Source organism: Mchenga conophoros, linkage group LG22 (genome assembly GCF_057382185.1).
Source record: "Mchenga conophoros isolate Kocher_MC1m ecotype Shallow Benthic linkage group LG22, M_conophoros_male_GT1.1, whole genome shotgun sequence".
NCBI lineage: Eukaryota > Metazoa > Chordata > Actinopteri > Cichliformes > Cichlidae > Mchenga > Mchenga conophoros.
Window position 1 is genome coordinate 23,664,241 of NC_140546.1, and position 14,443 is coordinate 23,678,683.

General features: G+C 41.4%; 1 protein-coding gene across 2 annotated transcripts in view; it reads right to left on the minus strand.

Moving 5' to 3' along the window:
• Positions 1 to 9: 9 nt before the first annotated feature.
• The window catches only part of jazf1a (JAZF zinc finger 1a), a 26,648-nt gene continuing 12,214 nt past the window's right edge, over positions 10 to 14,443 (minus strand). For both annotated transcript variants that reach the window (XM_085262160.1, XM_085262159.1), the window contains exons 4-7: positions 7,459 to 7,531; positions 5,397 to 5,593; positions 3,959 to 4,128; positions 10 to 2,638 (exon numbers count right to left, since the gene is read on the minus strand). In XM_085262160.1, coding sequence (XP_085118286.1) covers positions 2,462 to 2,638; positions 3,959 to 4,128; positions 5,397 to 5,593; positions 7,459 to 7,531 — 617 coding nt within the window. In that variant the 3' untranslated portion in view covers positions 10 to 2,461. The remainder of the gene's footprint in view (positions 2,639 to 3,958; positions 4,129 to 5,396; positions 5,594 to 7,458; positions 7,532 to 14,443) is intronic.

Here is a 14,443-nt window from a genome sequence, read left to right on the forward strand (position 1 = left end):
AGTCTGAGATGTGGAGCTTTTTTACTTTATTTTGCTTTTTTTTTTCTCAGTCGTTTCCTGTTTACATTTAAGCAGCTTCTCTTTTATATAGAAAGACAGGTTGACATCATTTACAAGTCACTCTTCTCAGAACCTGTTGTACCCCCGTACAAAAAAAGGAAACATCAGTCTCCACGTTACATACGAAAATATAATTTAAAAGCACTTGACAACAGATGCACGTTACAATACATTCACTGTACACGGTATATTGAAGTTCCTCCCTCATCTCCCCTCCAGCACACACCCTCCGTTTCTCCTCTCCCATATGTGCGAGTGGCCCTCCCGAGTCTGAAGCTGAGGATGGGTTTTGTTTTTACGAGTGCTTGACAGCTCAACTTTCAGTCTGTCCCCGCAGAGAACCTTCTCTCCTACGCTCAAAGGCCGGACTGAAGTGTCTTCTATCATCATCTCAGGCTAGCAGCTCCACAGATGTCCTCGTAACCTGGTGCCAGGATTTTACAGATCCAGGTTCCAGGTGGTTTAAAATAGGCATGGATTTGTGCTTATGTAGTAGCACACTCGCTGAGGGTATGTGGCGTATCCTGCAGTCTGCCTTTTAACAACATTGTGTAAGTAAAAATCCCTATAGCCAAACTGGAGGACAGGACGGTGTGTGCATATCGGAGATCACTGTACCTATCAAATGAACGGGGGGCTCATGCTGCAAGCCTTGAGCAGAATCTAAACTTTTTTTGTACAATGAGGGAAATGATGATATAATGAACAAATGTGTCTTGGCGAGTTGAAGCACTGCGCTCTCACTCGGAATGATGAAATCCCAGTCAGGAGCAACAAGCCAGCCAACCACCCTGCTCCATAGGAGTTGAACCAGCAGCCAGGCACAGAAACATGACACATCCGAGCAATGAGACACAGATTACAGTAATACTCTCTAGGCTGATGACTTGGATACTGCTGAAAACACACACCACTCACACTCTCGCGAACACACAATGGACTGGAATGCTTTTGTCTAAAACACACACGCACAAAAACGACACGTAGATGGTAATCTCTTTCAAATACAAAATCCACCTTCTTCTTTCACACGTCTCCACACGACACAGAAACATGCGTGAAAAACATTCTTCTCGTGTACATCCATTCATTCCCGTGACTTTTTTCTTTTTCTTCTTTTTGGAGGTGCGACGTACAAGAAAATAATTGCCACAAGTCTGGGGCGACCTCCGGGGTGGAAATATTACAACACTCTTCCCATCCACCTTCCTTTCCTCCCCCCCTCCCCCTCCCTCTCTCCTCATCCCCTCATCAGGCACATGGTATGGTCAATGTTTGGCAGTGGAGAGCTGTTGGCAACGATCATGGAAAAAACAAAACAACTACAAAGATCTTGGCAACTGGAATACAGTGTGCCGCTTAACCCACTTTTGTGGCTAAGCGTGTGGAACGCAGCTCTGGCACTGTGAATGAAGAAACGCTGGAGATAACGATGGCTTAATGCGGATACGGATCGGGCCGTGTTCTAATACGTTCTCCACGTAATAAAATGGTCAAACGACACACAGATCGGTGTCAAACTGAAAGGAGCATTAGCTCTTAATCTGTAGAACATGTAAGGAAAACAAAGAAACAAAAACTCAGAACCTAAAGTCAGCCAGCTGATTGACCTTTGACCTCTGAGGTGACAGAATTGCTCAATCAGCAAATGAGGAATGAAAGGAACACTTACTGATACATAAAAATGAACACGAAATCTAAAACACTGACAAAAATATATAAAATAAAGCTTGAAAATAAAGTAACTATGTATATGCTCATGAATACTTTTATATATTTTTATGTACACATACATATCTGTCTATTGTTTATATATCGATATATCTATTAAAAGTATAACTTAACTCCAGCGCTTTCACCCCCACAAATGACCGTGAAGGCACAGATCTAAGCTCAGCTGGACTCTGCAGCTCAAAAGGGAGTGTAACAACCGCTGAGCTTACATCAGCACTGGAGGCCAACTTCATCCCACTCAGAGCTGAGCAGGAGGAAGGCAGGGCTTGGTTGCACTTCCTGTTTCACGTCTCCGTCTTTTCTCCTCTTTACTTTCGTATCATTTTGTTTTTTGTCTTTTCTTTCTGTTGTTTTTTTTACAGTTAGCACCTTATGTAAGTCGAACGATAGAAAATAAAATAATGTGATAGCATATACGAATGTGCAAATGTACATCAATAAAAATACTACAAAGATAGTTCTTTTTTGTTTCCCAAAAAAATACAAGTGATATAACATAGATAGAAAAAAATACTAACGTAACACACAAAAAGAAGATGATTTAAAAAAAAAAAAAAAAAAAAACTTAAAGCATGCACTTGATCCTTTAGTGTACATAGGATGGGAAAGGAAAGTCAGGACTCTTTTTTTTTTTTTAGGGGAAGTTGATTGGTGTGAGCGCGGGCTCTTAGCCTTGAATCTTGCGGAGGATCTCGGTGGAGACGGGCGGGTGGAAGTTGATGGTGTGGTGCCTCAAGCCCTGCGAGGTCTTGTAGCTTTTGCCACAGCGACACTTGAAGGGTTTCCTCACACGAATCTGTGTGCGGTGGCCGTTCTTGGCGTGGTATTTGATACCATTCACATTCTGAAGAAAGTGGTCGCATGCAGAGATGAAGAAGAAAAATGGGGTTATAATTACCACTTTTGATTGCACACAGCATCTATAAAACACCAGAGCATTATCCCAGATTTTATGGACAGAATTCCAATGAAAATACAACGAAAATACAAATGTGAAACATTTCACTAAACGTAGGCTTCATCCAACATTTGTTTTTCCTCTCTCGTTTTTTACTACACACATCATGATAGAGTAGCGCCAGTGAGTTGACTTTATCTCATTCACAATGATAAAACATGGTAGATTTCAATCGATTAGCCTTTTTTATTTTAAAACAATAGGTAGCAGATCAGTTGTCAGTTATCATGTGGTACACAAAAGAAAAATCCCATGTGCACCAGCTGTTTAATACTTTGAGTCTCCTTATATCATAAAGCCACCAGAGTTAAAATCTACTGAGAATTGCAAATATGAATTTGACCTTAAGCACAATTTGGGTGCAGACCCATTACTGGGTGCAAGTTTCACTAAAATCTGAACAGTACTGCTTATTAATAGTGCACAGACAGATGCAGGGATGGATGTCTCGCCAATCCACCCTGAGGCCACTTACTGCATGTCTTTCCCTGTTCTCTCTCTCTCCCAGCTTTGTGGTCTTCTATACATTGTCCTAAGACAATAAAGACTAAAAACGCCCAGAAATATAAGTGATTTACATGATATCAGCAAAACTGCTATTTTGTGTTTAGTGGTAGGGAGTTAAAGTTATCATCCTGAACTACTAAACTAGGAAGGTAAACCTTAAGACTGCTTCATATTAGCATGTTTGCATGCTAATTTTACCATTTTTCTGTCAATCAACAATTTCCTTTCTCCGCTTTAAAGTTGGATAACTTCAACTATGTACCCGCCCACTGCATCACTAATGGATACTTCAGTGTCGTCACCATCAGTCCCTGAATTTCGCCGAAGTCCTGCGGTGTCTGGTTGTTATATCACTGCTAGTCTCATCCTCTGTGAATGCCCCTCAACAACAAAGGTCGCTTTTCCCACGCTGCTGTTTTTGTCTTCAGGGTATTAGGGAGAAATGTTCCCACACTGTCCATTAGTTAAGCAGCTTGGATAGTGAGCAAGCTGAATGAGTTTTTTGTTGCCAGCTGTTATTAAAAAAATGAATTAAAAAAAAATTAAGTGAAGCAGAAAATATTAATCACCCTCAGATCTTATAATGTGCTTTTTCAAACACATGTGATACTCAGACAAAAGTTCTAGTGTGGATTTATTCAGAAGTAAAACCTCATGCCTTCGTGGAACTGCCTGCTCCGCCCTCAGGTTCAGCCTTACCTTGTATCTCTTCTTACACCCGGGGACGGGGCAGGCGAACGGCTTTTCATCGGCCCCGTTCATTGACATGGAGCTGAGGATGGACTCAGAGCTGATGGCGCTTTCTGTGGTCCACGACTCATCGCTATCCGACTCCTCGTAGTCTACCTCCTCCTCATCATACTCGCTGCCTAAAGGCATAATGGAGCCACGCAGAACAAAAAAACACTTGTCAACCCAGCTGAAACAGGGATAGCGACATACCCACGGGAATGCAACGCCCTGGGAATTTGAGAAGCAGAAAACGATAAGTGACTTTTTATTAACACATTTCTCTGCGTGCTGTCCCCTGCTCGGATTCATAAGCAGCCCACATATCACGGAACGCACAAGCCAGAAATGGTGGGATGTGCTTCCGTGTGTGCCTGTGAGTCAAAATGTGGGGATTGGCACTGAGAAAGAGATCATTAAGTGGGAGTGATCCCCATTGCTCAGCCTGGAAAAAGTGCTTTACTAAGTGCAGAACATTTTCCACTCACATGCATGCACACACAAACACACACACACACACACATAGACATAAAGGCCCACTGACCCCCCACCATCTCACAGGAAATGCTGCACCTCAGCTTGAGGAAATGGATGGCACCCTGGCACATGTTGAAAGGGGGCGTGTGCGCGCGCGCACATATATATATGTGTGTGTGTGTGTGTGTAGCCATGCTGATGTGTAAGCCCAGACCTAACACTACGTTTGGAACCATTTGGGCTGGAATTGGACATCTGCTTCTAGGCTGTGCAACACACGGCCCCATGCGAACACACAGCGTGACAGCTGCTATGTAATTAGCAAAGTGTTGACTGGTCTGCTCACTGCAGGAGCCACCATTCCCAAGACACAAACAGTGCACACACACACACACACACACACACACACACACACACACACACACACACACACACACACACAGGAACATAGTGGTTGGTTACAAGCTTTCCACTGTGACAGCAGATTTTCCTGATGATTTACAAAAGAGCAAGTATTAGCAGAGAATTGGCCAGAAATATCCAAAAAAATAATGGTTAATGTTTACAGAGACACTGCTGAATATAAGATGAGCAGGCTTGTGCACTCCTAGCAGGTATTTTGTAGTTTTCACTTTGAGATGCAGAGCCATTGGACAGCTATGAAATAAGCTGCATTCCATTTGCATTACAAATATCTTCACTCGCTCTTCAGCGCGCTGTCTGACTTTGATGAATATGCTTCCCATGTTTTTTTCTCTTTGTGTCAGTAGGGTTAAATTGCCTAAGTCAGTTTCAACATATCCTTTCCCATCACACATATAAGCAATCCATCTTTTTCCCTTTCAATCATACGTTTGAACACACACACACACACACACACACACACACACACACACACACACACACACACACACACACACACCGGTTATACCTGTAGGTGTGCTGCTGCGGAATGAGGAGGAAGGGGTGATGGGGGGCGTGACGGGAGGCGTCAGGTTACCGCTGGTGTGGCGGGGAGGTGTGGCCGTGCTGTTCCTGGACACTCCGCCCGTGATGGACAGGGACAACTTGGGTGTGGCCTTCTTCTTTATGGTCTCCTGCTCCCGGCGTGCTGCATCCGTCATGAACCTGACGTCACACAGTTATTGTATTAGTTCGCATTATCCGATTTCTCATTATTAATCAGTGGAGAGGTCTCCTACCTGCATGTAATACTAAACTTATGTGACAGCTGTGTTCTCATCAACTTGAAAACCTTATAAATATAAGCAATGTTGTTCAAATAAATGCTAACACATTTTCATCCACTTGGGTTGGTTTTTTTGGGTTTTTTCTATAACTTTGACCTCTTAATTTGAAAGGTAATTAACTGAAAGTTTATTATAACTTCGGTAATTGTTGTAGTTTTGCCTTTTCCCTGCTAAGGCTACAGCGACAGAGGTTTAGAGACAGCAAACATGCTACAGTACGGCACCAAGAACATACTGATTGCTTTGGTCACTAGCAGATTGCAACTGTTGCCTGTGGTTTGCATGGATGACACAAACCCTACCAACTAGTGGCTGCCACTGGCCTCTGCAACTGAGGCCTAACTACTTAGATTTTGCTTGTGATTACATGAAATTATAAATTAAAACAGTAGTTCTCTTACTTTTTAAACTGATGTACAGCCACGGATCCACTATTGATCTAATGATGTAGCCTATTTTAATCCTTCATCTACAACTTTTAGCTACAACTCTGTTTATCAGCTATTAATTAAGTACACTGACCACTTTCAACAGTTTTCCCACTCCATTTAGTTGCACGTGTGAATCTATACTTTTGGGTAAGATTTTCAGCTGATAGACACATTTTCAGCCAATACTGTCCAGCTTTTTTCAACATTTCACCTCTGTATTATGTTTAGCTAATGACTGACTTTTAGCTAGTTTAGATTTCTTGAACGGTTTATCTTGCCATTAGCTAGTCATTGCAGTGGGAAATCCATGCTTTTAGCTACAAGATTCAATTTAAAGCCTCACTTTTAGCTCTTAACTCCCAACTTCAGCTTATTTTGTCGCAATTTATTTAGTAATGCTAACTGTTTAAATGTTTATACTATTATACTACTATATCCATACTATTAGCAATCAAATTAAAATCCTTATTCAAATGGTATACAGTTTCAAAAGTCTTAGCTAATAAGTTTAACTAGTTATTAGCAATTTCAAATATTGTTTCACAGTTTAGGTTTTTTGTTACAGTTTTAATAATATATGTATTCTTTTAGCTGTCTTTGCACGGTGTTTTTTAGCTGCTAACTGTTTATTTAAATGTTATTTTTTTATTTACTTATAAGTTTGGCTAATCTGTCCTCGTACCCTCTGTTGACTGCAGAAGTATCGCTGCTTTAATAAAACCCTGTTAATTTATTATTTATTATCCTTTTCATAAATTGTGATTCATATCCTAATTTGGTTTTCTAACATGTGGCGTTAAGCTGTGCTCCACTGTTGCTATGAGAAAAATGTCCATTTGTGTGAGAAGACAGGGCCTTGCTGCTGAGTGAACTCCTCCCTTAAATATTCTGTCAAAACATGTACAGTAAATACAAATGACATTTATAGCCTCGCCACTTGAACAATTATCACAGAAAACAAACCTCTCTCTTTCATTCCACCATTATCTCTCTCAGTGTTACATCTTGTAGGGATTTAACGAGGCATTTAGTGGGACGTGACACATCGGTTCACCACACACAAACACACACATGCTGTAATCCTCTGGCTGCACAGGGAGTCAAAAGTGATTGTCTTGTGTGGTTTTCTGTGCTGGTCTGTGGATGAGTCACTGCTGTGGGTATGGGAAAAGTCAGTCATTGGAGATGTTCTCCGCAAGCCACATATACACACACTCACACGCATGTTAACTTTCACTGGTGGAACAATGGTGCCCTCTGTAGACGGATGCTTTTGAGCGTGTGTGAATGTGTACGATTGTGTGTGCCTTACCTGTTGATGTAGCTTAGGGCCAGATAGGTGGGCTGCTGTTGCTCCTGCTTCTCCAAGACCCTCGGATCTGTGTCTGCGAGAGAAGGAGACGTTCAGATTAATCACCACTCCCTGTGGAGGGAAAATGTTCTGTGAATACTCTAAGTATGTAGCTGACTCACACATGTATTCTTTCTGCCAGACAGGCTGATAGATTACTAGATATGTCTCACACTGCGTTCACTGTATTAGTCTCAATGTGTGGCACCCTGCAGATACATTTCAGATACTTTCATAAACGGCACGTTATTACAGCAGAACCAAGCCCTATCTAATTTACAACCAATGCCTTCGCTGAAGTGACCCAAGACCACTTAATCGTTGCCGGGGGGAGGATGTGGTTACAAAAAGAAAAAAATTACTTTAGAGTAAAGGCGGCTGTGATGAATGTACACACTGTATGAGCTGAGGAGTACATACAGGCTTTTTCCAGATGACTTGCTAAGTCAGTAACGCTACAGTCGGCAACTTCCACTGCCTGAGGCAAGCAGTGTGTACTTCAAAGTCCCATCTCACACCCCGGGAAAACAGAAGCAAGGGTGGGTTACATATGTGAACTACCAGTGCCATCAAGTGTTCAATCTGGGAATGTTCAGAAGGAGCTTAAAAAAACAGTACATTTAAGCCAAGCCATCTATGTCTGCGTGAGTGTGTGCACTAGCAGGCATAATTGCAGCAACATATGTAATAGCTAGCAGATGTATTTCAATTTAGATCCAAGGACTAGATCATCTCTGTGCAAAAATTAACAACACACCCCTGGATGCTTCCAACTGTGGTGTGTTGGCCTTCTCAGCCCTTCAGTTTTCAGGCTTTCACACCTCATAATTAAACAAAGAATGCAGACTTCCCACCGTGCGGGAGGAGGAACACTAAGGAGACCAGCAAACAAGAAAACAACCCAGAAAAAAGAAACTTGCCCACTTCAACTGGTCTCCCATGCAAAACATAGTGCTATATATGTGACTTTCAAAATAAAAAGACTAGGCAAAGGGGGAAAAGGGTAGCAAGATTATATACCCAGGTGGTCCGCAGAGGTGGTCTCTGACAGTCTTTTATAGCTGAGACTTAATAATCCTACCTGCTGCTCAGATGTAGAGACCAGAGCTTTCTGCGCATGCATAATTGTGCACAAACACACACACATACACACAGCTAAACCTACATCCCTGAGTCACGAGACATGTTTTAGTGAGAGCTATCTGCATCTTTTAATAACCTTTTGGAAACCACTGAGTAGACTAGACAACAACAGGGAAAATCTGCTAAAACAAAATCTATATATGCACTGAGATTAAGCAAAAAGATGACAGGAATGACAAATGAGTTTGGATTAGAATATTTATAACCTGTTTTGTTTTGGGGGGGTTTTAATCTAAAAGATTCCCACAGAGTCCACAGTGGCATCTTCACATTACTTCACAAACTTAAAACACAGAACAAAACACATCTGGGGAGGTGATAGAAAGAAACCTAATTAGTGTGATCTTTTTAAAATAGTCCATCAGAGTCAAACGTATACAGTTGCAAGAAAAAGTTTGTGAATATCCTCATATTACCAGGACTTCAATGCTACTGATTTTTCCCTCTGTCCTAATTGAAAACAAACAAAAATCTGACTGAAATCAAAACAAGAGCCAAGCCCATATGATTAGCCAGTGTTATCTGTGTGTCCGTCTATTGGTATCAGCGTTTATAATGGCCAATAAATGTGAAAAATAAAGATGGGACTGAAGAAAGGCTCTTCAACCATGTTCTGTGTGTTGAGGTTGTGTAGTAAATAAATAACTACACATAACAAATGTTAGGCAAATATGTTCAGCTAATATATTGTAATAACAGATTTCTTTTATAGATATCACTCCCAAAAATCTTACACTGGTCAGATTCTGCTAACAACAAACAAAAACTTGCACTTTCCGTGCTTTTATTGAACACACTGAGTAATTACTCACAGTCCAGGCTAGAAAAACACTACCAAATTCTCCAAAAGCTACTGGAAGTCAGGTGTTCCAATTAATGACATGGGATTGGAAGTCTGGGATGCAGCTGTAGCACTTCCTTTAAAGACATGCATGAAAAGCCTCATGTAGGCTGCTCATCTCAAGAATGACTGGCTAGTCTGAACCAGAGGTGGACAAATAATGTTCCTAAGGGCCTATATAAGAAACTAGGATTACTATAGGGGGCTGCAGCAATGACCTGAACTCAGTTCTGCTTCATTTTAATTGTATCTCTTTATGAACCTTTACTGGTAAGAGTAGATGTTACAATCAGGTCTGAACCATTCTGTGACTGCAAGAAAAAGCAGTACAGAGATGCACAAAGCTGACAGCATGTCTTGCAAATATCAAACCACAGCACACATCTGAAAGAGGTGAAAACAAGACCTAAGGGTTACAACAAAACACCTGCAGAAGTCTTGCTAAAATGTTCATTCATCTTCACTAGAAAAAATTACTTAATACCAGGACTTCCACCTCTCCACGCCCCCTTCAAAAAACCGGCACATGAAGCAGAAGAAAAGTCAGCAATATCTTGTAGGCAAACAAACTGCAAGCAGGAGGAAGCATCGTGGTTTGCGGCTGCTTTGCCACCTCACAGCCTTGATGCCAATCATTAAAGGAACAATACATTGAACACTGTATCAAAACATTACACAGTAGAGTGTCAGGGTAGCAGTCCGTGAACTGAGGCTTAGGAGGGTGGCAACAACATAATAACCCAAAGGATACAAAGTAAGAATTAAGTGTTTTAATGACCAAGACAGTGACCTTAATCCAATTGAGATGCTGTGGCTAACCTGAAGAGTGTCCAATCAAGAGTTTTATATGGGCCCTCTTCACTGTGTCGGCAGCTACTGTTGCTCCTTCTACGAGTGACTAAATTCAAAAGCTGACTTACTTTTATTAGCCGATACTGTGAGTGATCACTCAATGTGTTCAATTAAGACAGGAAAACCACAACTGTGTGGTTTTAGTTTAGTCAGATTATTGAGGTCCATAACTGTAACTTTTTTCTAAAGATGCAGATTAGGCCACATTTTATGAGTAATCAATGCAGAAATTCTGTTAATTCCACATTTTTTCCAACTACATAGCAGGATAAGACTGACTCAAAGGATTAACTGTGAAAGAAACATCAGCTGAAGGCAATTTAATGTGAGAATGGCAAAAATGTGAGGAAAGAATGCCAGAATTAATATCTTGGGATGTTCAAGGTGCTGAGGATTGTGGATGAGGTAAGTGTGTGTAGAGAAGGGGGAGGGGTGTTGGTGGAAATGGGGTTAGCCAGGTGCGGATAGCGAGAACTGCAGTAAATGTTAGCCGGTTTTACAACTTCCACTCGCCGAGCTAGACAGAAAGTGAGCATGCTGTTGATCCTGCTGCTGTGGCCAGAAGAAGACCTGCATATGTACACCCAGTAAGCTACATACATACATACACACACACACGTATATATATTTGCTAACTGAACCTCAAAGCTGCCAATTTCAAATTTACAGTACAGTATTTTAGCAGGCTAATGTACATGCATGTGCATATTTGTAATTCAGTACATGTTTTCCTTATCTGTTTTGTTTCAAAGTATCACCAGTGTGGAAACACTTTAGTTATTAATATCTGTGCCCAATCTGCAGCCACTCATTTCACAACCCACACATCCATCTCTCACAAGCGGCACACTGCTGCCACCTGCTGAATGTACTCTGTCTGCATGTGTCCACATGCACAAGCCCATTGTGTAGAGAGGTCTGTGTATGTGTCTCTTTACATGTGTGCATGTGCTGAAACCAGACCAAGAATGCATGGCTTGTTATGCAGCCTGCTAATTAAGCCTCTGAGAGCATTTTAACGTGTTTCTAAAGCAGCAGGCAACCGGATGGAGGGAGAAGAGAGGCGAGGAGGAGGAGTGGGAGCAAAGAGAGGGGGCATATGGGTGGAGGGAAAGGCAAACTCCTCTGTAATTATGCTTCCCAGTGCTTGGTGGGGCGCTCAGATCGTGCGACTTCCGAAAGACAGTGTGTGTGACTGTGTGTGTGTGAAGCAAAAGAGAGGGTCTGCAGTTTCCAGTTTGGGATGCCAGTCCAATAACTGCTTCGCTACACCCTGACAGGTCATACAGGAAGTATAGTGAGCACAGCCTCTCACATGCACAAACATGCACCCCTTCCCTTCTCAACCCTCTGACAGGAGCGAGATGGGAAACAACCTGACAACTAAAGCAAGAACAAACAGCTGAAATCCTTCTTTTAATGCATATATAAATCACATATACATAGAGCTGAAATGATCAGTCTAATACAAAAACATTGTCCAAAAAATAATTACAATGTAAAATAAAAATGAAAAATAATTGTAAAAATAATCGACTTATTGGTTACCTTTTCAGCACGTGACTTACTGGTAAAAATGTTGTTATATCTAATAGAGCAGGGCAATATGGCCAAAAATATATATCACGATATATATTTGAAAATTTGCGATAACGTTATAACTGACGATATAATTTCTGCGAGACAAAATACAACTCCAGGACTTTACTAGCGCAAAAAACCCCCATCCATTTATTTTACTTAAACAAGCAGCTGTTTTTTTATGTGCATTAAAGCTATATAAACATTTAACAGTGTAAAAGTAAATTCCTTGCTGAAAGTTTAACCAAAAGGCATTTCCAGTAGAAATGGGCTGACATATCCTGAGCATAACTATGTATAATATCCACTGAAGTTAAAAAGAGGTGCTTTCAAATATGTATTTTTCGGACCATAAGGTGCACGGGATTATAAGGCACATTAAGCGAAACAAAGCAGTCAGATAAATCAAACTTTATTCAACTTATTCTTCTTGCTTCCTCCACTTCTGTACCATTGATTCATTAATGCTGTATTCTACCACAGCTGCTCTATTCCTATGTTGTTGCAGTATATTAATGACTAACCTTGTATTGTGGATGGATTATCTCAGTTGTTCTCCTGACTGAAGTTTGGTTTACAGCATCCTGCCATGCGATTGCATTTGTCTCTAACCATCAGGAACCTTCACGTTAACTTTTTCTTTATGTTATGCTAACATAGCTGTGTCGCTAGCGATCACGTAGCACAGCATTAAACACCAGCTAGCCCAACTTCAGTAACCCTACAAACGTCACTGCTGTGTAGCTTCCTGTCTTCATTTATGTTGGAAGTGATAGCAGAGCTGTACGTTTGATTTTTTTTTTTTTTTCTCAGAAATCTCTCAGTCAGAACATGCTATATCATGCTTAGGTAACTAGCGAAACTAGCGAGCTAACTTCCGCTAACTTCTAACTCCGTTAAATGTAATGAATTCCGTTTTCATGGATGCCTGGATGTTAAACATCATAGTTACACCTGGTAAAGCAGCAACGCTGATCATTTTATTAAAGATGGAAGAATTTAGACAGTTTTTAACTCTCAGTGATGTTCGTTTGACTTCGGGACCTTAAAGGACGGAGTTTAGGACCCAGACTACTCCCAGACTACTCCCAGATTTACGAGCACCTTAGTCTGACAAATACGGCAATAACGCTGGCCTGCTTGCATATTCTACAAAAAAAATGTGCTTTGTTGTGTATCTGACAGACAAACACCAAACCAGTTAAGTTGCACCATTTTTACAAACTAATTCTGGTTCACCCGTTTCACTCAACAATCTGCTTTCTCCATTCTCATTCTCCGTTACCGCCGTGCTTTTTCGGCACTGCGCATGCACGATATTTCATTTTCTTATCGTTGCCTAGCATTGTACCGGTATTACCGTGAACGGTATAATATGGCCCAGCCCTAATATCTAACATATTCAGCTTTAACTTACATAGTAAAACAGAATAATCTACACATCCTCAAACATGCTGTCTCCCTGTAAACAACATCACAAAGAAAGAAATGCAAAAAATAAATTCTAGTGGTTTGCCAATCGTACCCACAAAATTATCCCTGTAATCGAAAAGCAACAAGTTTAAAAAAATCACTGCAAACTAACGATCAGCATTCTTCAGCAGAGTTTACATCATGTTACAAGGCCGTAGTTTCAGCTCAACCTTTAACTCCGAATGCAGAAGAAAAACAAGGATTCAAGTAAAGTCTGTCCAAGCAAAGGTGATATCTTTTGGGATTTCCCTGTACTCAGCTCACACCCGTGTTTTGACTTTCATAACCTTCTCTTTTAAATCTCTTTCCCTGCTTTTAATCTCTACCTGCCTCCCCCCTCCCTGTCCTTTTTGCTGAGGTAAGGGGCAGGTACGTGCTTGTGCAGGTGAGAACATTGCTGCCGTCGTGCACGCAGGCAGAGAAGCCTGACATCATTGCATTCCTCAGACCTTACCTACACTCCCAGCACAACAAAACTACCACACTAAACACAGTGCACCTAACCCCACTTCCTTATTGCATTCGGCTGTAATCTAAACAGTGTGGGCATGCCATTGGTAGGCTCCTGCCCTTTAGGATGAGATCAGTGTTGTAGATCCACACGTTTCCTAGGTTTCTCACAGATGGGATCACGACACACTCATCTGGTCTGCTTGCTGCCAGCTATTATGTGTCAGACAAGGCAGAAGTCCAAATAAAAAAAACGATATAGAAGATAACGGATTAGAACAGGAGTCCAAACACAAGGCAGAAATTTGGGAGTTTTCTGGTCGTGTAGCACATTAGATGCCCTACCACAAGAGGGCAGCACAGCCTGCAGCAAAAACTAACTGTTTCCAGCAGAGACGTACACTGATTTCTCCACACCTGACTTAAGTCCCGCTGACTCACTTTTTACAACTACTAGCATCTCATATCTCAAGCTTCAAATTAGCTGATCCTTTGATTGATTATTGATCACACGCCACTGCACTAATTCACAACCGAAAAGGAAGTCAAAACCAAATGTCACTTGCCTCCCCGCCCCCTCTCAATCCTCTCCATGTGTCACTCTAG